The following is a 25,011-nucleotide window of genomic DNA, read 5'->3' on the forward strand; positions in this document are numbered from 1 at the left end:
ATGAGAATGTGTTATCAACTGACTAGCCTATGTGACCGATGTGAAATGGCTAGTTAGTTAGCGTTGGTGCGCGCTAATAGCGTTTCAATCGGTAACGTCACTCGCTCTGAGACCTGAAGTAGTTGTTCCCCTTGCCCTGCAAGGGCCCCGGCTTTTTTGTGGCGCGATAGGTAACGATGCTTGTAGGTAACGATGCTTTGTGGGTGTTGGTTGTTGATATGTGTAGAGGGTCCCTGGTTCGAGCCCGGGGCGAGGGGACAGATGGAAGCTATACTGTTACACCTAGTTAAATAAAGGTCATGAAAACAGCCTAACCAGCTCTTCTAGGGGTATGTGTCTGGAAGTAGCTAGTAAGCTAGGCAACGTTAGCTTGGTGCTTGACTGCCGTTGTGATGTCAGAACGCTTGGATCAACCCTACACCGCTTCCAGTGTGTGCTCCCAGAGCTAAACTCTCTGAATTTATGAACACAACCAGAGCCAGGCACGTGTTTCAATGTGTAACATGTAATCAAGCTGTCTATTTCAGCGCGCCAAGGCTGACAAACTAATATTTCACATTTCGTTATAGTAATTTTTCTATATTTCATTGTAGGACAGCTGTATTGATGTCTTTCTGAACATACACAAGTGGATTTAATGTGGCCCCAGAGTGACCTTCCAGACTGGGTTTCAATCTGACCTGTAACCTAATTGATATACACCCAATATGAGTTTTGACTCAGACTATAACCAGACTGTCTCTAGACTGTCTGTTGACACACCAGCCCCCCTTCATGATGATTGATTTATACATTTGCATTCAAAGAAATACTTAACTAAAAATAAAAAGTATAACAAATACGTTTAAGCCATTTAATGGAGAGACTGATTGTATGGGTATGCATATTGTATTACCCTCCCTTTCACTCTGGATTTAGACCTGACAAGGCTTTATATACACCTGCCGTTATCAGAAACAGAGTAGGTCACACTCCCCATCATGTTCACACACTGTCCTGGTTTAGTCCTTAATCTACTGGTTTTGAAACTGGACGCTAGGCCTAACAACGCATTACTGGAACAGTGCTGTCAGTCAGAAAACTCAGCGAATCATGAAAGACTACTGCCACCTGCAGGAGCAAATGGTCAGGAGCAGGCTTCCATGGGATTATTCTAGGTTTTAGATCAATATATATTCACATATTGATTGTGGCAGTGTAATTTGAATAATCTGTGGGAGAAAAACGAAAAAATGTCAGTTATACCTAAACAAATGTTTTATGTTTTTGTTGTTATCTAAACATAAACGTATTACTTACGTATTACGTATTACTTACTGTATCATCATAAACTACTAATTTTGGTTTATTCATCAATAAAACCTAATGAAAATATATATATTCCACTCGGCCGCGTAGGACTGTATACATTTCCAATCAATTATTAGTTACGTATTTGGTTTGTTATTGATTATTACAGTTTCTGATATTGCTATGGTTTTTCACATAATTAATTTTAAATAAATATACACTTATTTGGACAACATTTGTTTGACTTTATTTTATTATACGCCTATTAAAAACTGGGTGATGTTGGATTGCATAAAAAATATTGGAAATAACGAAATAGTAATGGAGAAAAATGTGGAACGCAATGAACCATGAAAGTGTTAATCATTCACCTGGTAGCTGTGTCACCACCTAGGAACATACAGAGAGTATCTAGTATCTGTAGGTTCCTAGGTCACCACCACACCTTGTGCGTTTGGTTGGATCATTTGTTGTACCTGCCCATTGAAATTAATGTAATACAAATACCATAGGTGCGCACTAGATCTGTTTGATGCAGTTAAATACAAGGGGACCGTCACCCCGCTTGGCAGGAGGTCTGAAAGGAGGACAAGGATTTGTTGGTTGGAGACAAGCAAAACCAAAGATGAAAAGCACGCGGAAAATGGGTGCAGCCACTCACACAAAAGACCCCTTGCTGTAAACGGCGTTGAGCTATAAAAGAACAGCACCCCCATCTTCCTTTAAATGACCCCCCACGACCCCCCTTTCTCTGGTCGAAGTGCATTGTGGGGAAAGTCGTTGCCATTCGACCTCTGTAGGGCCTGCGCGGACGCAGCTAGAACCCTGAAATTCATTATGCGTTTTAAAGCTTTATTTATTTCCGCATAACCTACATACTCTCACCAGGAGGCCAAAGTAGGAAAAAACGATAAACAGACATTTAATTCGGATCCGCAACATAGAATACTTTAATATATCGACATTAGTCGGTAGGGATATTGTTAAGAAAGTGGTATATTTTAATATATTAAGAAAATGTCTGGGGAGAGAAACCGCAGGTCGCTGGCGTTCAGAGGAGGTGGATTAGCCGTAACCGGTTCCAGTGGTGTCGGGGGGAGCAACAGTAACAGCTGGGAGGCCCAGGCCTGTCAAGACCGAAATTTGAACGGGAACAGACCAGATCAAGAAGAGGATAGGGATCTGGGGGCAAAAGGACCATCGCAAGAGAGAGTGGAGGGTGGGGGATCTGTCAGCGATAGCACAGAACCAGAGGCAGAGGAGGAAGAGGACCCGGAAGGGGGCAACTGGGCAGACGGGAACGGAGATGATCGTGTCGGTTGGGTGGCAGTAACTGTCAGAAAAGACGAGTCCAGGAAAGGGAGTAACTGGACAGCGGGTAACGGCCTGAACAGCGAGGACAGAGGCGAAGCGGGGAGCGGGGGAGACGGGGAGCAGGAAACGGGTGGTGCCAGGAAGTCTTGGGTAGAAATGAGACCGCAGACGTTACTCCAGAAACATTCGCCATTCCAAGCATCATGGCGACAGGAGTTCCCATGGCTCAAATTTTGCCAGGAGACGGGACTTATGTCTTGCTCCTGGTGTCACAACATTGCCACTAAAAACAACGACGAGCTGGTGAAAGGCAGTCGAAATTACAAGCGGGCCTTGCTTTTGAGACATCACCTGTCTTCTGAGCACGGAAGGAATGATCCGACCAAGCAGGTAAAGTGTCTACAGCGTCATTTATGGTTATCATTTTGAGTTATGTCTAACTTAGCCAATATTTACGCACAGCTGAGTTTCAGTTCCCTGGCAGTTCCATTTCCCCGCGAGAGGCTATCCAGCTGGCTTCCTAGTTCGCTAACCTTAGCTACTTTTTAGCTAGCTACTTGCTAGTTCTAATCAGACATGTTTGATAGTTAATGGTAGCTAGCCTACCCGATGCTCCCATGTTAATCTAAATACCTAGCTACAGCTCACGTTTATTAAAATGTGCTTAATGGTGACATTTATACAGAAACCCATTACTAGCGAAACAAATCTGGCTAGCCTGTAGCCCAGTGACAGTGTGACTCCCATTAACTTGCTATTCCACGTACAAGTAATGGGAGTCACATTGGTGGCTAGCTACCTTAGGGTGTTATTATATATATATATTTCCATAGCTTCAGGGACAGTACACATACTAGCTAGCTATCTACTGTTAACATTTGCCTGGAGTTGTATGTTTTCTTCTGTGCCAGAGTATAATGCACTTGCAACCATTCAACAAACGCTTTTGTTGCCCCAGCAACTACCTTGGTTGATTGCTAGCTTGCTTTGCTAGCTGGTGAACCGCACCCCTGCCCCCCCCCCCCCCCTCTCTGTTCTGCTTTGCACAGTGGAGAGCAGAATGCAGAATGACCTCTGGCGCATTTCTCCCCTCCCGTTGGAGCAGCTAAATTAGAGGCATTGTGCTAGATGACTCCCCAGAATCCATAGATGGTGTGTCACTGGCTAGGTTGGACAGGAGGAGAGGTAAATCATGTCCAAGCAGCTTGACAGCTAGCTACCCCTTCATACTCTCCCTTCCTGACCCACATGTAATTCTTTCTGTGAAAAGGTTACAATAGGTTCATACACTATATATACAAAAGTATATGGACACCCATTCAAATTAGTGGATTTGGCTATTTCAGCCACACCCGTTGCTGACAGGTGTATAAAATCAAGCACACAGCCATAGGTAAACATTGGCAATATAATGGGCTCAGTGACTTTCATCATGACACTGTCATAGGATGCCACCTTTCCAACAAGTCAGTTTGTCAAATTTCTGTCCTGCTGCCCCGGTCAACTGTGTGTGCTGTTATTGTGAAGTGGAAACGTCTAGGAGCAACAATGGATAAGCTGCGAAGTGGTAGGCCACACAAGCTCACAGAATGGGACTGCAGAGTGCTGAAGCGAGTAAAAATCATCTGTCCTCAGTTGCAACACTCACTACCGAGTTACAAACTGCTTCTGGAAGCAAAGTCAGCACAATAACTGTTTGTCGGGAGCTTCATGAAATGGGTATCCATGGCCGAGCATCCACACACAAACCTAAGATCACCATGCGCAATGCCAAGCATTGGCTGGAGTGGTGGAAACCTCGCCTGCGTTGGACTCTGGAGCAGAGTAAACGCGTTCTCTGGAGTGATGAATCACGCTTCACCATCTGGCAGTCTGACGGAAGAATCTGGATTTGGCGAATGCCAGGAGAACGCTACCTGCTGAAATGCATAGTGCCAACTAGAGGTCGACCGATTATGATTTTTCAACGCCGGTACCGATTATTGGAGGACCATAAAAGCCGATACCGATTAATCGTCCGATTTATAAAAAATAAAAATATAGATATTTTTTTTAAATCGGCCGATTAATCAGTATATAATCGGTGTGTGTGTGTATATATATATATACTTAAAAAAAAAAAAAAAAATTGTAATAATGACAATTACAACAATACTGAATTAACACTTATTTTAACTTAATATAAAACATCAATTAAATCAATTTAGCCTCAAATAAATAATGAAACATGTTCAATTTGGTTTAAATAATGCAAAAACAAAGTGTTGGAGAAGAAAGTAATGTGTGCCATGTAAAATATGTGCCATGTAAAAAAGCTAATGTTTAAGTTCCTTGCTCAGAACATGAAAACATATGAAAGTTGGTGGTTCCTTTTAACATGAGACTTCAATATTCCAAGGTAAGAGGTTTTAGATTGTAGTTAATATAGTATTTATAGGACTATTTCTCTCTATACCATTTGTATTTCATATACCTTTGACTATTGGATGTTCTTATAGGCACTATAGTATTGCCAGTGTAACAGTATAGCTTCCACCCCCCTCCTCGCCCCTACCTGGGCTTGAACCAGGAACACATCAACAACAGCCAAACTCGAAGCATCGTTACCCATCGCTCCACAAAAACCCGGCCCTTGCAGCACAAGGGGAATAACTACTCCAAATCTAAAAGCGAGTGACGTTTGAAACAGTATTAGCGCACACCCAGCTAACTAGCTAACCATTTCACATTGGTTACACCAGCCATTAGGCTGATAGACTTGAAGTCATAAACAGTGCTGTGCTTGCGAAGAGCTGCTGACAAAACGCACGAAAGTGCTGTTTGAATGAATGATTACGGGCCTGCTGCTGCTCAGTCAGACTGCTCTATCAAATCAGACTTAATTATAGCATAATAACACACAGAAATATGAGCCTTTGGTCATTAATATGATCGAATCCAGAAACTATCATTTCAAAAACAAAATGTTTATTATTTCAGTGAAATATGGAACCGTTCTGTATTTTATCTAACGGGTGGCATCCCTAAGTCTAAATATTGCTGTTACATTGCACAACCTTTAATGTATGTCATAATTACGTAAAATTCTGGCAAATTAGTTCGCAATGAGCCAGGCGGCCCAAACTGTTGCATATACCCTGACTCTGCGTGCAATTAACGCAAGAGAAATGACACAATTTCACCTGGTTAATATTGCCTGCTAAACTGGATTAGTAGTTATAACTAGTGATTATGATTGATTGTTTTTTATAAGATAAGTTTAATGCTAGCTAACAATTTACCTTGGCTTCTACTGCATTCGCGTAACAGGCAGGCTACTCGTGGAGTGCAATGGTTAGAGCGTTGGACTAGTTAACTGTGCGGTTGCAAGATTGAAACCCTGAGCTGACAAGGTGAAAATCTGTCGTTCTGCCCCTGAACAAGGCAGTTAACCCACCGTTCCTAGGCCTTCATTGAAAATAGGAATGTGGTCTTAACTGACTTGCCTAGTTAAATAAAAAAAAATATATATTTTAATAATCGCAAATCGCCGCCCAAAAATACCGATTTCCGATTGTTATGAAAACTTGAAATCGGCCCTGATTAAGCGGTCGACCTCTAGTGCCAACTGTAAAGTTTGGTGGAGAAGGAATAATGGTCTGGGGCTGTTTGTCATGATTTGGGCTAGGTCCCTTAGTTCAAGTGAAGGGAAATCTTAATGCTACAGCATACAATTACATTCTAGACGATTCTAACTTTGTGGCAACGTTCTGGGGAAGGCCCTTTCCAGTTTCAGGATGACAATGCCCTTGTGCACAAAGCGAGGTCCATACAGAAATGGTATGTTGAGATCAGTGTGGAAGAACTTGACTCCCCTGCACAGATTCCCCGACCTCAACCCCACCGAACACCTTTGGGATGAATTGGAACGCCTACCGCAAGCCAGGCCTAATCGCCCAACATCAGTGCCGACCTCACTAATGCTCCAATGGCTGAATGGAAGCAAGTCCACGCAGCAATGTTCCAACATGTAGTGCAAAGCCTTCCCAGAGGAAGGAGGATTTTATAGCAGCAAAGGGGGGATAAACTCCATATTAATGCCCATGATTTTGGAATGCGATATTCGACGAGCATATGTCCACATACTTTTGTTCATGTAGTGTATGTATGCTGGCAGCAGCATGGATTGTCATGGCAACATCTGGACCTCGTCAACCCATACAATTCATGGGTTAATCGTTTTTTTTATGGTATGTTTTAAAAAAATATATAATTACCAAGCTATACATTGTCAGGTTGTATGTACAGAAGGACAGAAACCATCACCAAGGGTTCTTTCCCCTAGGATTGATATCAATGATTGATTACTTGATGATGTTCCCAATACCAAAATGATGAATGTGTATATTGCTGCAAATAAATCACTTTTGGAATATTCATCATAGGACTATGAAACACCCTCTGGGTGAGATGGAACATTCCACATGTGTAATTACAAAACCTGCCCATCACCATTGCTACCCAAATACAAAGCAATTGCTAAAATTCTATCTAACAATGTTGTTCGCTACTGTAGTAATTACAGGGTTTTTACACAGGGTTAAAGAGTAATCACAGCAGTATATAAAAAAAACTACAGAGCCCAGTTTCCTATTTGACATCTACGCCCTATCACCTCTTATCCTGACTCTGATTCAAGCTGTCAGGGGAATTAAGAGCATGCAGCCACAATTTGACTCTAATTTGTCAGTGAAATGCAAGAGGATTGGATCACACTGCCAGACCACCAGGGTTAGTTCAGTCCGATATACGCAATCACTAATCAGAATGACTTAAAGTGAAGGGATCCACTAACTTGTACACATCACTAATTAGGAAGAAAAGCAGTGGGAGGAGGGATTAGTGAAGAAGTAGTCCTCCTCCCTGAAAACAAGACTACCCTGGCTGCTTGGTTAGGGATGGCGAGGGATAAGGCCTAATCAAACACTTTCCTATGGCCTCATTTCATTTCGTAGCTTTGGGTAAAAAAATATTTTAGATGCCTTTCAAATTTCTTGAATTTCTGTGCAGTTGTTAATGTCAAAGTTTAAATATGCAAAGATGATTTTCCCTGTGGTGTTTTCCCCCATATATAGTAGCCTAATGCTGTTTAGAATATAATTCCTGTGTGAACTACATTGTGGCAGCACATGAAATGGCATATTTTTCTTCACCCAATTCCGGACCAAAGTCTGGGGGGGGGACAATTCATCCCTGGAATCCGTCAACCCAACGAGGAGCTATTTGCATTGTTGGGAGGCCTGGAGGCCTGCTCCCAACCCACACCTTAAGGGCCAGACACACTGCCACATTGTTCTAGCATCTGGGAGACGGTCGGGTTAGGGGAGAGTATGGAGCCAGCTGGCCTCAGGGTAGGGATGGGATGGTAGATGGATGGTAGTGTGTAGTCACATTAGCCCAGGGCCCTTGGTAAGTTTTTATTTTCTGGGATATTGTTCCACAAAAAGAGGAAGTGTTTTATATTTGTACTCCTGGATGGTGAGAGATTAGTCAACAGTAGCCTACATCACACAGTTAAGGACTGGTAGGTAGATCTACTGTAAAAGTTGTTTCAATCTGTTTGTATCGGCCTAGGCTGTATTTGCAGTCCATTTTAGTAATCCGTCGATAGTAATAGCCTAAACACAGAATTTCACACACAGTGCTTCCGGAAAGTATTCAGACCTTTTCCACATTTTTGTTACGTTACAGCCTTATTCTAAAATGGATTCAATAGTTTCCCTTCCTAAATCTCCACACAATAACCCGTAATGACAAAGAAAAAAACAGGTTTTTAGAAATCTTTAGAACATTTTATAAAGCTGATATTACATTTACGTAAGTATTCAGAACCTTTACTCAGTACTTTGTTGAAGCACCCTATGCCAGCACCATACCACCATGCATACCACTGCTGGCTTGCTTCTGAAGCTAAGCAGGGTTCGTCCTGGTCAGTTCCTGGATGGGGGACCAGATGCTGCTGGAAGTGGTGTTGGAGGGCCAGTAGGAGGCACTCTTTCCTCTGGTCTAAAAATATATATATATATATATATCCCAATAGCCCAGGGCAGTGATTGGGGACACTGCCCTGTGTAGAGTGCCGTCTTTCGGATGGGACGTTAAACGGGTGTCCTGACTCTCTGAGGTCATTAAAGATCCCATGGCATTTATCGTAAGAGTAGGGGTGTTAACCCCGGTGTCCCTGCTAAATTCCCAATCTGGTCCTCAAACCATCACGGTCACCTAATAATCCCCAGTATACAATGTGCTCATTCTTCCCCCTCCTCTCCCCTGTAACTATTCCCCAGGTCGTTGCTGCAAATGAGAATGTGTTCTCAGTCAATTTACCTGGTAAAATAACGGATAAATAAAACCCTTGGCAGCGATTACAGCCTCAAGTATTCTTGGGTATGATGCTACATGCTTGGAAAACCTGTATTTGGGGAGTTTCTCCCATCCTTCTCTGCAGGTCCTCTCCAGAGATGTTTGACTGGATTCAAGTCCGGGCTCTGGCTGGGCCCACTCAAGGACATTCAGAGACTTGTCTCTAATCACTCCTGTGGCGTTGTCCTGAGGTCGTTGTCCTGTTAGAAACTGAACCTTGGCCCCAGTCTCAGGTCCTGAGGGCTCTGGAGCAGGTTTTCATCAACGATATCTGTACTTTACTATGTTCATATTTCCCTCGATCCTGACTAGTCTCCCAGTCCCTTTAGTTGAAAAACATCCCACAGCATGATGCTGCCACCGCCATGCTTCACTGTAGGAATGGTGCCAGGTTTCCTCCAGACGTGAAGCTTGGCATTCAGGCCAAAGAGTTCCATCTTGGTTTCATCAGACTAGAGAATATTGTTTCTCATGGTCTGAGAGTCCTTTTAAGTGCCTTTTGGCCAACTCCAAGTGGGCTGTCATATTCCTTTTACTGAGGAGTAGCTTCCGTCGTGTTCTTGGTCACCTCCCTGACCAAGGCCCTTCTCCCCCGATTGCTCAGTTTGTCCAGGCGGCCAGCTCTAGGAGTCGTCTTGGTGGTTACAAACTTCTTCCATTTAAGAATGATGGAGGCCACTGTGTTCTTGGGAACCATCAATGCTGCAGACATTTTTTTTGGTACCCTTCCCCAGATCTGTGCCTCGACACAATCCTGTCTCGGAAAACCTGTTTTCACTTTGCCATTATCGGGTATTGTGTGTAGATTGATGAGATTATAATTTTTTTCAAATCCACTTTAGAATAAGGCTGTTGTGTAATGACGTGTGGAGAAAGGGAAGGGTCTGAATACTTCCTGAAGGCACTAGATTTAATTTAGATGATGAACGTCAACGGGCCTCGAGCCTACCAGTACTCTAACCTCATGTTTCCACCATAACATCACTGGGCCTGGCTCACAATAAATGGCCACGTCAGAGGTTCGTCTTCTCACCATGGTATTCTCATTTGGACTCAGCCAGAGCAGTGTGAGAGACCTGTAACACGTGGCACATCTGGATGAAGGATGAGCCGAGTATGGAGCCAGAGAGAGTAGTGTCCTAGCCTGGCTCCCGTACCTCCATACTGCAGCCCAGCTCACACAGCCTAGGCCTACATGCAGCAGTGTAGCAGGCCTGTACCCCAACCATTGTGACCAGTCTCAGTTACTGTGGCAGTTATTATGGTTAAAACTGCCTGAATACCAGGACGTATCCCCACCATTGTGACCTGTCAGTTGTTGCGTCTTGTTAATCCAGTGAATGTGACTGCCTAGTCACTTTAACCCTACCTGTACATATTATCTCTACTACCTCGCACCCCTGCACATTGACTTGGTACCGGTACTCCTTGTATAAAGCCTCGTTATTGTTATTCGTGTTCCTATTGTCTATTTAATTTGCTAATTGTCTTACTTTATAACTGTGTTGTTGGGAAAGGCTCGTGAGTAAGCATTTCACGGTAAAGTCCACACCTGTTGTATTCAGCGAATGTGACAAATAAAATTTGATTTAAAGATAGTAAATATGCCTCTTTATGCAACCAGGAAGCAGGCGATTTCACCAGAGATGGTTAATCTGCCTGCTCACCCTCCTTCCGTATACACACGCCTTTCAAAGTGTCAATGCCACACCTCTCCAAATACTACCCATCCTGTTAGGGCAGAAAATAAGGTGACCGACTCTCTGGCATTGAGCCCATTGTATGGTTGTGTGGATGATTGAATCATTCTGCGTCTTCCTTCCTGTTATCCTATTCAGTGCTTAGCCCCTCTTAGAGAGCCACATGCAGCCCGTCTCCCTTACACACACACACACACACACACAAGTGTCAAGTCAGGGCCTTTCTGGTTAAGTGGGAGCAAAGAGCAGAGCAGGCACAGAGGAGCCAGGGTTTAGCTGCTGTATCTAATAAGTGTGTGAGTGCAGGGCCACACAAAGAAACCCCAGTGAGGCACAAAGCAGCACTGAACAATGAGCCTGCAAGAGAGGAGAGAGCCTGGTATTGTGAGGGTAAATGGGGTGACCTGGCTCTATCTCTTCTCTCTGCTAGCTCTCTCTCGCCCTCTCGCTCCTTTCCTCTAGACCAGGTCCTTCCTAGCGTTAGCTAGCAGGAACAGAGTGCCTTGCTGCTCCTGATAATAACCCCGATCATGCCTGCGCGGACAAGGGCTTCCAGTCACTCAGAGTAGGGAGGGGGGTGGGGACCTCGAAGAGCAGAGAAATGGATTTAATATAAATTACTTGAGCTGAAAACCCAGCTGTGTAAGGAGAGTGGGGTGGGGGAGAGAAAATGCAGGGCTCGAGCAATGTAAATTACTCAGGATTAGGACATCTGCTATGCAATTCCAAACGAGGCAGAAATGTATGCAGGCAGTGTGTTAGTATAGTAACAGTTATGTCAGTCAGTGCAGTGCTGTGTACTCCCTCTCTCTGGCTCTCCTCCGTACCAGCTTGGCCTGCTGCCCTGGATGGGAAACTCCCATGTTGGGATAGGGAAGATAGAGGGAGGGATGGAGGTAGAAGAAGAATGAGTTTCTCTCCCATCAGCCATCATATTGACAGGTAGCGGGTGGGGTTTTGGGACAATTAAATCTGTTTTTGTCTCTTTTGATTAGTTATAACACTATTAGCTGCTGTCACAGACCCAGATTAGGCCCTATTCCTGGACACAAAAATCAGCATGATGTGGGAACCTGCGCCATGATTTTCTGCAAAAGTGGGAGTAACAGTAACCTAAGCAGCTCTCTGACTGTATTTCAGTCTACTTTGGAAGTAGTTACCACATTTCCAGTTCCAGGTGAAGCAACACCTCCCCCATTATGGAGCCAGTTAGACCAGTTTCACCCCTGCCAGGTGCATCTCTGTCATTGTCCCTTTCCTTTGTGTGTCCCTAGCCATTAATCCTGCTCATCTATTTGTTTCTCTCTCTCTCGTTCTCTCTGTGTGTGTGTGTGTGTGTGTGTGTGTGTGTGTGTGTGTGTGTGTGTGTGTGTGTGTGTGTGTGTGTGTGTGTGTGTGTGTGTGTGTGTGTGTGTGTGTGTGTGTTGTCTACCAGGAGCTGGAGCGGCCTGGCTGTGAGGACCCCCCCCAGGGGACAGACATGGAGACAGAAGACTACTACAGGAACAACAAACCTAACCAGGACTCCTACTGCTACCAGCTGCTGCAGGAGCTAAACAAACAACGCAAGGGAGGAATCCTCTGTGACGTCAACATCGTGGTGAGTGGAGAGGTGTTCCGGGCGCACAAGAACATCCTCGTAGCCGGGAGCCGCTACTTTAAGACCCTCTACTGCCTGACCAAGAGCGAGAACACTTCCTCATCATCCTCGTCATGTGACCAGACGACCACAGTCACCGACACCCACCTCGACGTGGCGGCAGTGGCAGGTTTCTCGGTCATCCTGGACTTCCTGTATAGCGGTAACCTCCTGCTGACCAGTCAGAACGCCATCGAGGTAATGTCCGTGGCCTCCTACCTCCAGATGACGGAGGTGGTGGGATCGTGTCGGGGGTTCATCAAGGAAGCCCTCAACATCAGCATCAAGCAGGAGGCCCCCGACTCAGTGGTGGTGGATTACAACAAGAGGAGAACGGTGGCCAAAGACGGAGCTGGACAGGTGGGCTCAGACGGCAGCACCAACAAGAAGCCTGGGAGTAACTTCTGGGCCACCAGCATCCTGTCCAAGCTGTCAATCAAAGCCAGTGGTCATGTCCAGGATGGGGAGCAAGCAGGGGGAGGCAGTGTAAAGGAGGAACCCAGTGACGTGGAGCTGTCTGCAGGGGAGGGCTGCGCCCTGGGAAGCTCCAGCTGGGGCTGTGAGAACTCATCCGAGTCTGCTGAGAACGAGCCTCCGAGCGTTCCGGGACCGGGGCCGGTGTTCGTCTGGAACGAGCCGGCTCCCGGGGCTGCGGCGGGCAGGGTGGTGGCGGTGAAGAGGGAAGGTCAGAGGGTGCAGCCGGGGAGCGGACGGAGGAAGAAACAGATCACGCGGCGGTTCGTCTACAACATCCCACCAGAGCCAGAGGAAGGGTTTGATGAGGGGATGTTCATCCAGCCCTCAGCCTCCTATCCCAGGGAGGACTTCTCCTTCCTCTCTGAGAACGCCGGTACGTCACCCCCTTCTCACACCAGTTCTTTAGGTAGCCAGTTCTTTAGGTAGTCAGACCAAGCACTCAGTCCCCCAACTGACTACACATAAACACATGCACATTCTTTAGGTAGGTCGAACCAACAGTTGTTTAGATGACCAAACAGCAGCCCTGTTTTAGAGAACGTGTAAGCCTAGCATTTTCTGTTTAGTTCCTAGACTGACATGGTATGACGACCATACCTCTAGTCATGGTATTTAGTTGGTGGAGGTCTGAGTTAGTCCAGAGGTCAGTCCTGTTCCACTGGACATGGCAGCCTGCTACTGCTAGTCAGAGACTAGAAAGAGTAATAGTACCCTGAGCAGACCTGGTTTCAAATCATTTCAAATACTTTATCTGTGCTTGATTTGAGCTTGCCTGGCATAATGGACCAATAGAATAGTCCCCAAACTGGGGACTGAGGCCTCCCGGGTGGCGCAGTGGTTAAGGGCACTGTACTGCAGCGCCAGCTGTGCCACCAGACACTCTGGGTTCGCGCCCAGGCTCTGTCGTAACTGGCCACGACCGGGAGGTCCGTGGGGCGACGCACAATTGGCCTAGCGTCGTCCGGGTTATGGAGGGTTCGGCCGGTAGGGAAATCCTTGTCTCATCGCAGCCCAGCGACTCCTGTGGCGGGCCGGACGCAGTGCACGCTAACCAAGGTTGCCAGGTGCACAGTGTTTCCTCCGACACATTGGTGCGGCTGGCTTCCGGGTTGGATGGCGCTGTGTTAAGAAGCAGTGCGGCTTGGTTGGGTTGTGTATCGGAGGACGCATGACTTTCAACCTTCGTCTCTCCTGAGCCCGTATGGGAGTTGTAGCGATGAGACAAGATAGTAGCTACTAAAACAATTGGATACCACGAAATTGGGGAGAAAAAGGGGTAAAATTCAACAACAAAAAAACAACAAAATAAAAATAGTCTTCAAAACCCACCCATCTGGCAGGCTTGAGCAAACGCTGGTGGTGTTTGAAAGATTTCGAATAGTATTTGAACCCAGGTCTGATCCAGACTAGAGGTCGACCGATTATGATTTTTCAACGCCGATACCGATTATTGGAGGACCAAAAAATGCCGATAGCAATTAATCTGCCATTTTTTTTTATTTGTAATAATGACAATTACAACAAAACTGAATGAACACTTATTTTAACTTAATATAATACATCAATAAAATCAATTTAGCCTCAAATAAATAATTAAACATGTTCAATTTGGTTTAAATAATGCAAAAACAAAGTGTTGAAGAAGAAAGTAAAAGTGCAATATATGCCATGTAAGAAAGCTAACGTTTAAGTTTCTTGCTCAGAACATGAGAACATATGAAAGCTGGTGGTTCCTTTTAACATGAGTCTTCAATAGTCCCAGGTAAGAAGTTTTAGGTTGTAGTTATTATAGGAATTATGGGACAATTTCTCTATATACGATTTGTATTTCATATACAGTGGGGAGAACTAGAAAGTAGAGAAGTATTTGATACACTGCCGATTTTGCAGGTTTTCCTACTTTTTTGCAAATGAATTACTTAAAAATCATACAATGTGATTTTCTGGATTTTTCTTTTAGATTCCGTCTCTCACAGTTGAAGTGTACCTATGATAAAAATTACAGACCTCTACATGCTTTGTTAGTAGGAAAACCTGCAAAATCAGTAGTGTATCAAATACTTGTTCTCCCCACTGTACCTTTGACTATTGGATGTTCTTATAGGCACTTTAGTATTGCCAGTGTAACAGTACAGCTTCCGTCCCTCTCCTCGCTCCTACCTGGGCTCGAACCAGGAACACATCGACAACAGCCACCCTCGAAGCAGCGTTACCCATGCAGAGCAAGGGGAACAACTGCTCCAAGTCTCAGAGCGAGTGCCGTTTGAAACACTATTAGCGCGCACCCCGCTAACTAGCTAGCCATTTCACATCGGTTACACCAGCTTTTTAATTAGCAGCCAGCCTGGTATGAGTAAGGCCAGCCTGTCCTTTTTAAGTCGGCCCCACTCCTGTCCTCATCCTGCCACACCATACCTCAGAAATCCTGGGTTATCTCTGATTCTATGAGCCTGTCATGGCCACACACACACGCTCACACACAGGGCCAGCTCTGCCCCCATTAAGCAGTGTGCTGTATGGAATGATATCATGCATTGAGGGGGTATTTCACTCCTATTGCAGGATAAGGAAGTAAAGCAGGGGACACATTCTTCCTCCAGGTTCCTTTAAACGCAACACAAATCTTCTTCTCACATGTTTTATTGTGGCGAGGGGTGTTGCAACTCGGTGTGTCATCATTAATGCAGCAACACAATTCCCAAATTTGGCACTCTGACCTCCCTTTCTGACTCTCTTCAGCCTAGATCTATGTATTAGAGATGCTCCAGTTCCCCTGTACCTGTGGTAGTATGGGTTACTATGAGGAGAATCTGCGGTTTAGCATTAGTGCACAATGTTTTTGGTTTAATATTTATTTACCTTTATTTTAACTAGGTCACCGTAGAGACCAACATCTCTTTTGCAAGGGAGCCCTGCATATACACTATTTACAAAGTAGAATACAATATAATACAAATATTCCAGAATAACAATCACATTCCTCAGCAAGGAGGTCCCCACTCCCCAATTAACATTTTAAACTGCCAGAGAGGCACCAGAACATCCAGTTATAGGGAACTCTGTAGATTGTTCCATACATGGGGTACAAATAAATTGAAAGCAGATTTACCCAACTCTGAGGAGACCAAAGGGATTTTTTTTTTTTAAATTTTGCAATGGATAAATTAGCATTTGTTATTGGATAAGTCTCCCTGTTTCAATCTGTTTTCTTCTGTTTGGTGCCGAATGAACACTACCTAAGCTTCAGGAGACCAGAGGTCCATTTCTCTGCTTTACCATAGCAGAGTTTCTGGATTTATGGCTTTAAATTCTAGGTTCCTCTCTAAACAAGGCCGTTGGATTGTTTTAAAGTGCGGGCTGCCTGGTTGCTGCCTCTTTACACACACACTAAATAACCTCCCAATCCCTTGGAGGTGCAAAGCTGTCAGGGTCTGCCCCTCCCTCCCTCCCTAATCCCCCCTAATGCACTGGGGCTGTCCTTACCATTGCAAATATTGACCCAGGCAGGCAGAATAGAGAATGGGACCAGTGGTCAGGTACTTAACAATGGGCTCTGAGGGCCAGGCCCAGAGCTATGGCTAATTAAGCCTGTTCAGTGTAACATGATCCTCAGTGAAGGGCTGAGAGCTTCATCCTGGCTTAATCCACAGCCCAGTGGGAGAGGCTGGGAGAGGCTGCTGAATACAGTGGCCTGGCTAGAGGAAGTGTTCTACAGACAGACAGGCAGGCAGAACACAGGCAGCTCCAGGGTCGTATTCATCAGGGATTAGGCACCAAACAGAAAACACAAAAGCAGAATGAAACAGGGAGGGTCTACCTCCACGACTTGTCCAATACGTCATTTTCTTAATTTATTTTTAAAACATTTTTCCTATAGTGTGCCCTGCTGAACACGACCCTGGGGATAGGTCTGTAAACTGGGGTGGGGGGGATTGTGGGGCCTGGTCTTTTGTGTACGTAAGGTAAGGTCCTTCTGCCCCCCAAACCTTTCAGCCCCTCTGATCATCTCTTTGTTTCTCCTCTCACAGAACTGGCCAACCAGATTCAGTACAGCCTCCTACAAGACTCCTCCCAGCAAGGAGAGTCCTGGGAGAATGGTAAGATCTCTTCTTGTATAAGCTGCATGTACCTACTATTATACACTCTAGTAGTTGGCTTAGAATCTGTTCAGAAATATGTTCAGACTTTGGTACTTACAGATTAGAGATTACTGTACTTATGATCTATTCTGTTTTCAAACCTTATGTCATGAACCTAACTCGGTGGATGGTTAATACGATTGTGATCAGTGATCGGAAAAGTTATTCTAAGTGGCTCTGGATCGGAGTGAAACGACTAAAATGTAAATATCCCACAAGGTGGTGGAACACACTGTATCCTGTTGAACACGAACAGCACAGGTGACCTGCTTATCCTCAGCCCCCTGGCAACCTGGCCTGCTTGACAACGCTTTGTGTCTCGGGACAAACAAAGACAAAGGCAGAACCCTATCGTTCAGGTGGCTGTGCTGTGGCACAGAATAGCACAGAGCCTTGCCAAATCAATCAGTTAACTAGTCACTATCTATAGCTATCCCTGGGGTTGTTTAGTAGTTAGTGTGGTGTTATGATTCCACTTTTTCACATCATAGATTCCTCAAATATCTTTCTTCACAATTGTGTAGTTCCTTATCGATGCTGTAATTTTTGCCCACTTTAATTTGAATCTTGTTGATATCTTGTGAAATGTGTTCATAGCAACCGAGGCACTGCATTTCCGAACATTTTCTTCAAGATTCTTTCCTTCCTACACGAATGTGAAATGTTTTATGTCAGTGGGTTAATGGTAAAACAATGACATGTTTTCAGTAGGGAAATCACATTAGACTTATTTTGTTATGTCCCCTAGGCAGTAGTTGCCATGGCAACGGACACAGTTTCTAGTATTTTATGGGGGTAACTCTGAGTGACTGTTTTCCCTTTCCATAAACACCATGGTAACATGATATCCCCTCACTAGGGACCCCCCTCACCCCACCACCACACCCAACAGCTCCTCTCTTCTATTGAGAAGTGAAGAGCAAAGGGGTTGTACCACCAGAGACCAGGGTGGCTCGTTAACTAACTGCTCCAAATTCCTCCCTTCATTGTCTGTCAAATGTGGGTTTGAGCAGCTGAGTAGAAAGCAGCCTCCTGACTCATAACCTGTTTGTGTTTTTCTTCTCAGGTGAGTCGTCCGACACGGCCCTGAATAAGCTCAAGTGTCCCCACTGTAACTACATCGCCAAGCACCGGAGAACACTGAAGAGACACCTCATCATTCACTCCGGCGTCCGCTCCTTCAGCTGTGATATCTGTGGCAAGCTGTTCACCCGCAGAGAGCACGTCAAGAGACATTCCCTGGTAAGACCCTACACACACATCACCGTGTCATAGCCTCCCTCTACACTGTCACCTTCCCGTCAAGAGACATTCCCTGGTAAGACCCTACACACACATCACCGTGTCATAGCCTCCCTCTACACTGTCACCTTCCCGTCAAGAGACATTCCCTGGTAAGACCCTACACACATCACCGTGTCATAGCCTCCCTCTACACTGTCACCTTCCCGTCAAGAGACATTCCCTGGTAAGACCCTACACACACATCACCGTGTCATAGCCTCCCTCTACACTGTCACCTTCCCGTCAAGAGACATTCCCTGGTAAGACCCTACACACATCACCGTGTCATAGCCTCCCTCTACACTGTCACCTTCCCATCAAGAGACATTCCCTGGTAAGACCCTACACACATCACCGTGTCATAGCCTCCCTCTACACTGTCACCTTCCCGTCAAGAGACATTCCCTGGTAAGACCCTACACACACATCACCGTGTCATAGCCTCCCTCTACACTGTCACCTTCCCGTCAAGAGACATTCCCTGGTAAGACCCTACACACATCACCGTGTCATAGCCTCCCTCTACACTGTCACCTTCCCGTCAAGAGACATTCCCTGGTAAGACCCTACACACATCACCGTGTCATAGCCTCCCTCTACACTGTCACCTTCCCATCAAGAGACATTCCCTGGTAAGACCCTACACACATCACCGTGTCATAGCCTCCCTCTACACTGTCACCTTCCCATCAAGAGACATTCCCTGGTTAGTAGAGGGCCTAAAAGGGAACATCACCTCCTCCCAAACATAGCTGTCCTCCTCCACATTCTCACCTTCCCCCAGACACCTGAGTAGGGTTGCAAAATGACAGTTACTTTCTCAAGATTCCCTGGTTTTCCAGAAATCCTAGTTGGAGGTAATTATCAGGAAATCCTGAATCTTCCAACCAGAATTTATGGAAAACCAGGGTATTTTGGGAAAGTTACCACACCCCCTCAGTCCCTAAAACACATTGCACATGAGTCTACCTCCACACCCCCTCAGTCCCTAAAACACATTGCACATGAGTCTACCTCCACACCCCCTCAGTCCCTAAAACACATTGCACATGAGTCTACCTCCACACCCCCTCAGTCCCTAAAACACATTGCACATGAGTCTACCTCCACACCCCCTCAGTCCCTAAAACACATTGCACATGAGTCTACCTCCACACCCGCTCAGTCCCTAAAACACATTGCACCTGAGTCTACCTCCACACCCCCTCAGTCCCTAAAACACCCTGCACCTAAGTCTACCTCCACACCCCCTCAGTCCCTAAAACACATTGCACCTGAGTCTACCTCCACACCCCCTCAGTCCCTAAAACACCCTGCACCTAAGTCTACCTCCACACCCCCTCAGTCCCTAAAACACATTGCACCTTCCCCTAGCTACTCACATTCCCTGTTGAGTAGAGGACCTGAGTCCTTCAGACACCCTCGCTTGCCTCTAAACACCATGTCCTTGTAACCATGTCGTCTTGGATTTCCTTAATTACTTGTTTTTAAATCACACCTCCCTCTTCAAAACATTATCACACACACACACCCATCCATACTCTGTCTCCTGTCTCCACGAACCTGCTCTCCCCCTCCATCACTCTGTCCTCCACCCTCCTCCTCCATCACTCTGTCCTCCACCCTCCCCTTCTCTCTCCCCCTCATCACTGTCCTCCACCTTCTCTCCTTCCTCCACCTTCCCTCTCTCTCCTCCTCATCACTGTCCTCCACCTTCTCTCCTTCCTTCACTTTCCCTCTCTCTCCCCCTCCATGACTCTGTTCTCCACCTTCTCTCCTTCCTCCACCTTCCCTCTCTCTCCCCCTCCATGACTCTGTCCTCCACCTTCTCTCCTTCCTCCACCTTCCCTCTCTCTCCCCCTCCATGACTCTGTTCTCCACCTTTTCTCCTTCCTCCACCTTCTCTCCTTCCTCCACCTTCCCTCTCTCTCCCCCTCCATGACTCTGTCCTCCACCTTCTGTCCTTCCTCCACCTTCCCTCTCTCTCCCCCTCCATGACTCTGTTCTCCACCTTCTCTCCTTCCTCCACCTTCTCTCCTTCCTCCACATTCCCTCTCTCTCCCCCTCCATGACTCTGTTCTCCACCTTCCCTCTCTCTCCCCCTCCATGACTCTGTTCTCCACCTTCCCTCTCTCTCCCCCTCCATGACTCTGTTCTCCACCTTCCCTCTCTCTCCCCCTCCATGACTCTGTTCTCCACCTTCCCTCTCTCTCCCCCTCCATGACTCTGTTCTCCACCTTCCCTCTCTCTCCCCCTCCATGACTCTGTTCTCCACCTTCCCTCTCTCTCCCCCTCATCACTCTGTCCTCTATTCCGACAGAACTTGAACAGAGCATTAACCTTTGTCTCGCTCTCTCCCCCCTCCCCATCCCTACAGGTGCACAAAAAGGACAAGAAGTACAAGTGCATGGTATGTAAAAAGATCTTCATGCTGGCGGCCAGCGTGGGGATCCGGCATGGCTCGCGGCGCTACGGCGTTTGTGCGGAATGTGCGGAATGTGCAGATTCCCACCAGGCCACACAGGAGGGCCTGGAGTCCCTGGAGGGGTTCGTCCGTGAAGACGATGACTTCGAGGAGGGAGGAGAGGGGGAGGAGCCTGACGAGGACATGGCTGAGGAGGGGGAGGAGCCTAACGACAACGACCAATCCAACTGGGAGGAGGGTGACACTGGTGCTGCCCTTGAGAACGAGTAGTGACTTGCTCAGATAGAAACAAAATAGTTGACGAATTATACATTTTAAAAAGCTGGTAAACAATCAAAGTGCTATCAAACCTTGAGGTTATTTACACGGTTCAGTGTATGAGACAAAGAGAAGCTTTGGTAGCGAGGGACTCCAAGATGTACAGATATTCTATGTGTCAGACTCTGTGCTTAGTGCTCACTAGAGAAAGAGATAAAAATGAAATATTGAAATCAGGTTTATGGTGCTGTATTTTATTTTTGGGGGGAGGGGGTTGGTGGTGTACAGCGGTTTAAGTTACGATAGGCCAATCATCTTTAAAATAAATGTTAATTATTTAATTTATGAAAGAGAAGTTATTATGGTCTTATTAAATATACTTTGTTTTCTGTTTTGTTGTAAACTGCTATCAGAGAAGTTCCCTTTCAGATTTGGACTTTCTGTCAAGTCTGAAAGTTTATTGTTAGCTGCGTGTTTTAGCATAAAGTACGTCAAAGAAAGAGAGCATTATTTGCCGACAGGAAGATTTTATGTTTAGATGCTCTGAACATTATAATTTTATATTTTATCTTTTCCATGCACAAATCTTGGAACCAAAAAATCTGTTTGTGACTAATTTATCACAGCCATATTTATGAGTTTAATTTAAGTGGGCTGTGCTATGTGCCAAGCAGAACGCACACCAAGATTTAGCAGGAAATAAGAAAACTACTGAAAAATGCTGCGAAAAAATATGAAAGGGATACTTGGGTATTTTGGCATTGAGGACCGTTATCTACTTCCCCAGAGTCGGATGAAGTCGTGGATACAATGTCTATGTCTCTGAGTCCAGTATGAAGGAAGTTAGAGGTAGTTCCACTAGTCAATACTAACTAACTTTAGCACAATGACTGGAAGTCTATGGGTATCTACTCACCTGCTAGCACATACCCATAGACTTCCTGTCATTGCGCTAACGCTGGTTAGCATTGGCTCTCGACAGTAACTTCCTTCATAATGGACACAGAGACAAAAAATAGTATTCACGACGTCATCGGACTCTGGGAAAGTAGATAAGGCCTCATTACCAAAATCTTGTTGTATCCCTTATAAAGCAGAGAGAAAATAGAAAGTGATTCATAAAAAAGCAGTGAAAGTATACGGGGAATTGTTATTTGCTTGCTTTGTATGAATCACAGCACCACACAGTAACACTTTATAAAGCATTTTGACATTAATTTAAAGCTTGAATTTTGCCAAATGATGGAAATGATTGGTGCTGTAATGCTTATGTCGCAAAATACTGGACCTACGGCTGTATATGATGTTTCTAATCATGAAGCTTGAAATGACTCAGTTATATGTATTAATCAGCTCTCTATAGAACACTGTTTTGCTATTGTCTTTTCTTATTTAATGCTCACACACTCACATACCATTTTGGAGAACTACCGACAGTACTGGACCTAAGTTAAGAAGATAACTTTATATATATATATATATATACATATACATGGTTTATGTTAGGTACTGAGTATATATATATATATGCTATTATTAACTTGAACGTTGGGTGTAAGGTGGTATTTGAAGAGTGCCGATAGATCATAATATGTGATTTATGACCTCTGAAAGAGAAACTCCATTTTCAAAAGTAATGATATTTTTACAATCAGTTTTTATTGAATTTGTTTAAGTCCTTTTATTTTGTCTGCCAGGTAGGAAAACACTTTGTTAGATATAAAGTGAAGCTCTATGGCCATCATAGACATGCACTTACTTATTTTTGTTTGGCGTTCATGAAAATCATTTAGTCTTTGTTTGCTTCCCCAAAGAAGGTCTGAATGGAACAATATTAAGACAGTCTTTTCTCTTCCGTGCGGAACATTTTTTTAAGACATTTTGTTATTTAATATTATATTGACTCCAAAATGCAATCAAGACTGTTAATTTCTATCTGTTTGTCCAAACAAAATAGTTTATTATTGTTGAGATGATGTATTAAAAAAGCCAGGTAAATTCTATAGTGTGTAGATCCTTGCTTGTGTATGTAATCGTCAGATTTAAATGTTTTTATAAAAAAAAAAAATCATTCACTTTACCTTAGATACATATATAGTTTTATTTGTCCTTTACAAAGATGTATTTACTTTTCCTTTTTATTTCATTAAGAACATATTTTATAAGAAATATGGATTGTTTGAAATGTAGGAACAGCAGTTTCTGTCCATATGCAGTGGATATATATTGAAGTGCTACAATTATACAGAAATGTTTGATCTCCCTTTTCTCAAAGTGGAAATGTATTTAAAGGAAACCTATAGTAAGTTTCTCATCCCTGTTTGTAAAATATCATTTACCTTCAAATCACTGTGGGGAAAAAAATGTAAGTAGTTGATTTTACTTAATGAAACACACAGTCCGCTGCAGTCAGCTTGTTTAAAACCTTGGCCTGGCTTTGTGTCGTGTCTTGGTTGCATTCAGAAGGCACACAACGGAAAACGAGTGAAACGGGGAGGTGCTTTGCTATCTGTACTTGTCCAATAAGAAACACTGGTTTTTGTTTTCCGTTGCAAAATGCGTTGCTACGTTGTGCCCTAATGAACACAACCCTAGCCTTTCTCTCTCCTCTCTGGGTCTGTGTGTGTGTGTGCTCACACCTGTGCTTATCCATTTAACCACCCTGTTTCTGGTTTTTATACTATCCTTTGACTCCCTTACTGTACAACCGATGATCTCAAGATGTATTGTTTTAGATTTTATTATGCTGTACTATAATGGACAAAACAAACAAAACACTAATACAGAAACAAGCTTTTTTTAAAGGTGTATTTTTCAACTCTCTTTTCAAACTACAGTGATGCAAAACCAATGGGCCTTTCTTGGGCTCAACCCCAAACACAAAACAAGTCAGGTTACTCTTTATATGTTTTTTCAAGGTTTTCAAAATTAAATTCTCCTTTTTCTGTTTCAATTGTACTACTGTTCCTCTATAATACATTTAAAAAAATAAAACTTTGATAATGCTTAAACTTAATCTCTGTTTAATTTTTAAATGTTTTTTAATCACATCACTTTATAGTCTTGCACCTCTCTGTAAAGGACAGGACACACCATAATGAACGTTGGTTGTGCGCAGCCGTCCTGACGAAGCTTGGTCCTGGGGACATGGAGGAGCAGGCTATCGTTTGACCTGAGGGTGCGGGTGGGGTTATTGAGGGAGAGGGGTTCTTGGAGATAAGGAGGGGCATTTCCATTAATGCACTGGAAAGTCAGCAGGAGGGTTTTGAGTTTAATCCTGAATGAGGCAGGAACCAGTGATGGAGGGTGGAGGGTGTTTGATGGAGAATGGAGGGTGTTTTATGGAGGGTGGAGGGTGTTTGATGGAGGATGGAGGGTGTTTGATGGAGGATGGAGGGTGTTTGATGGAGGGTGTTTGGAGGGTGTTTGATGGAGGGTGTTTGATGGAGGATGGAGGGTGTTTGATGGAGGATGGAGGGTGTTTGATGGAGGGTGTTTGGAGGGTGTTTGATGGAGGGTGGAGAGTGTTTGAAGGAGGATGGAGGGTGTTTGGAGGAGGGTGTTTAATGGAGGATGGAGGGTGTTTGATGGAGGATGGAGGGTGTTTGATGGAGGGTGGAGGGTGTTTGAAGGAGGATGGAGGGTGTTTGGAGGAGGGTGTTTAATGGAGGGTGTTTGATGGAGGATGGAGGGTGTTTGATGTAGGGTGTTTGATGGAGGATGGAGGGTGTTTGATGGAGGATGGAGGGTGTTTGATGGAGGATGGAGGGTGTTTGATGGAGGATGGAGGGTGTTTGATGGAGGGTGTTTGGAGGGTGTTTGATGGAGGATGGAGGGTGTTTGATGGAGGATGGAGGGTGTTTGATGGAGGATGGAGGGTGTTTGATGGAGGATGGAGGGTGTTTGATGGAGGGTGTTTGGAGGGTGTTTGATGGAGGATGGAGGGTGTTTGATGGAGGATGGAGGGTGTTTGATGGAGGGTGGAGAGTGTTTGAAGGAGGATGGAGGGTGTTTGGAGGAGGGTGTTTAATGGAGGATGGAGGGTGTTTGATGGAGGGTGTTTGATGGAGGATGGAGGGTGTT

General features: G+C 44.9%; 1 protein-coding gene across 1 annotated transcript; it reads left to right on the forward strand.

Moving 5' to 3' along the window:
- The first annotated feature begins 1,872 nt into the window (after window positions 1-1,872).
- LOC110496548 (zinc finger and BTB domain-containing protein 10) lies at window positions 1,873-23,939 on the forward strand. Its single transcript, XM_036953293.1, has 5 exons — window positions 1,873-2,994; window positions 12,142-13,195; window positions 16,851-16,919; window positions 18,028-18,203; window positions 20,623-23,939. The coding sequence occupies exons 1-5, from the start codon at window positions 2,308-2,310 to the stop codon at window positions 20,938-20,940; spliced, it is 2,304 nt and encodes a 767-aa protein (XP_036809188.1). The 5' UTR covers window positions 1,873-2,307; the 3' UTR covers window positions 20,941-23,939.
- Window positions 23,940-25,011: the final 1,072 nt, after the last annotated feature.

Source organism: Oncorhynchus mykiss, chromosome 18, assembly GCF_013265735.2.
Source record: "Oncorhynchus mykiss isolate Arlee chromosome 18, USDA_OmykA_1.1, whole genome shotgun sequence".
Classification (NCBI taxonomy): Eukaryota; Metazoa; Chordata; class Actinopteri; order Salmoniformes; family Salmonidae; genus Oncorhynchus; species Oncorhynchus mykiss.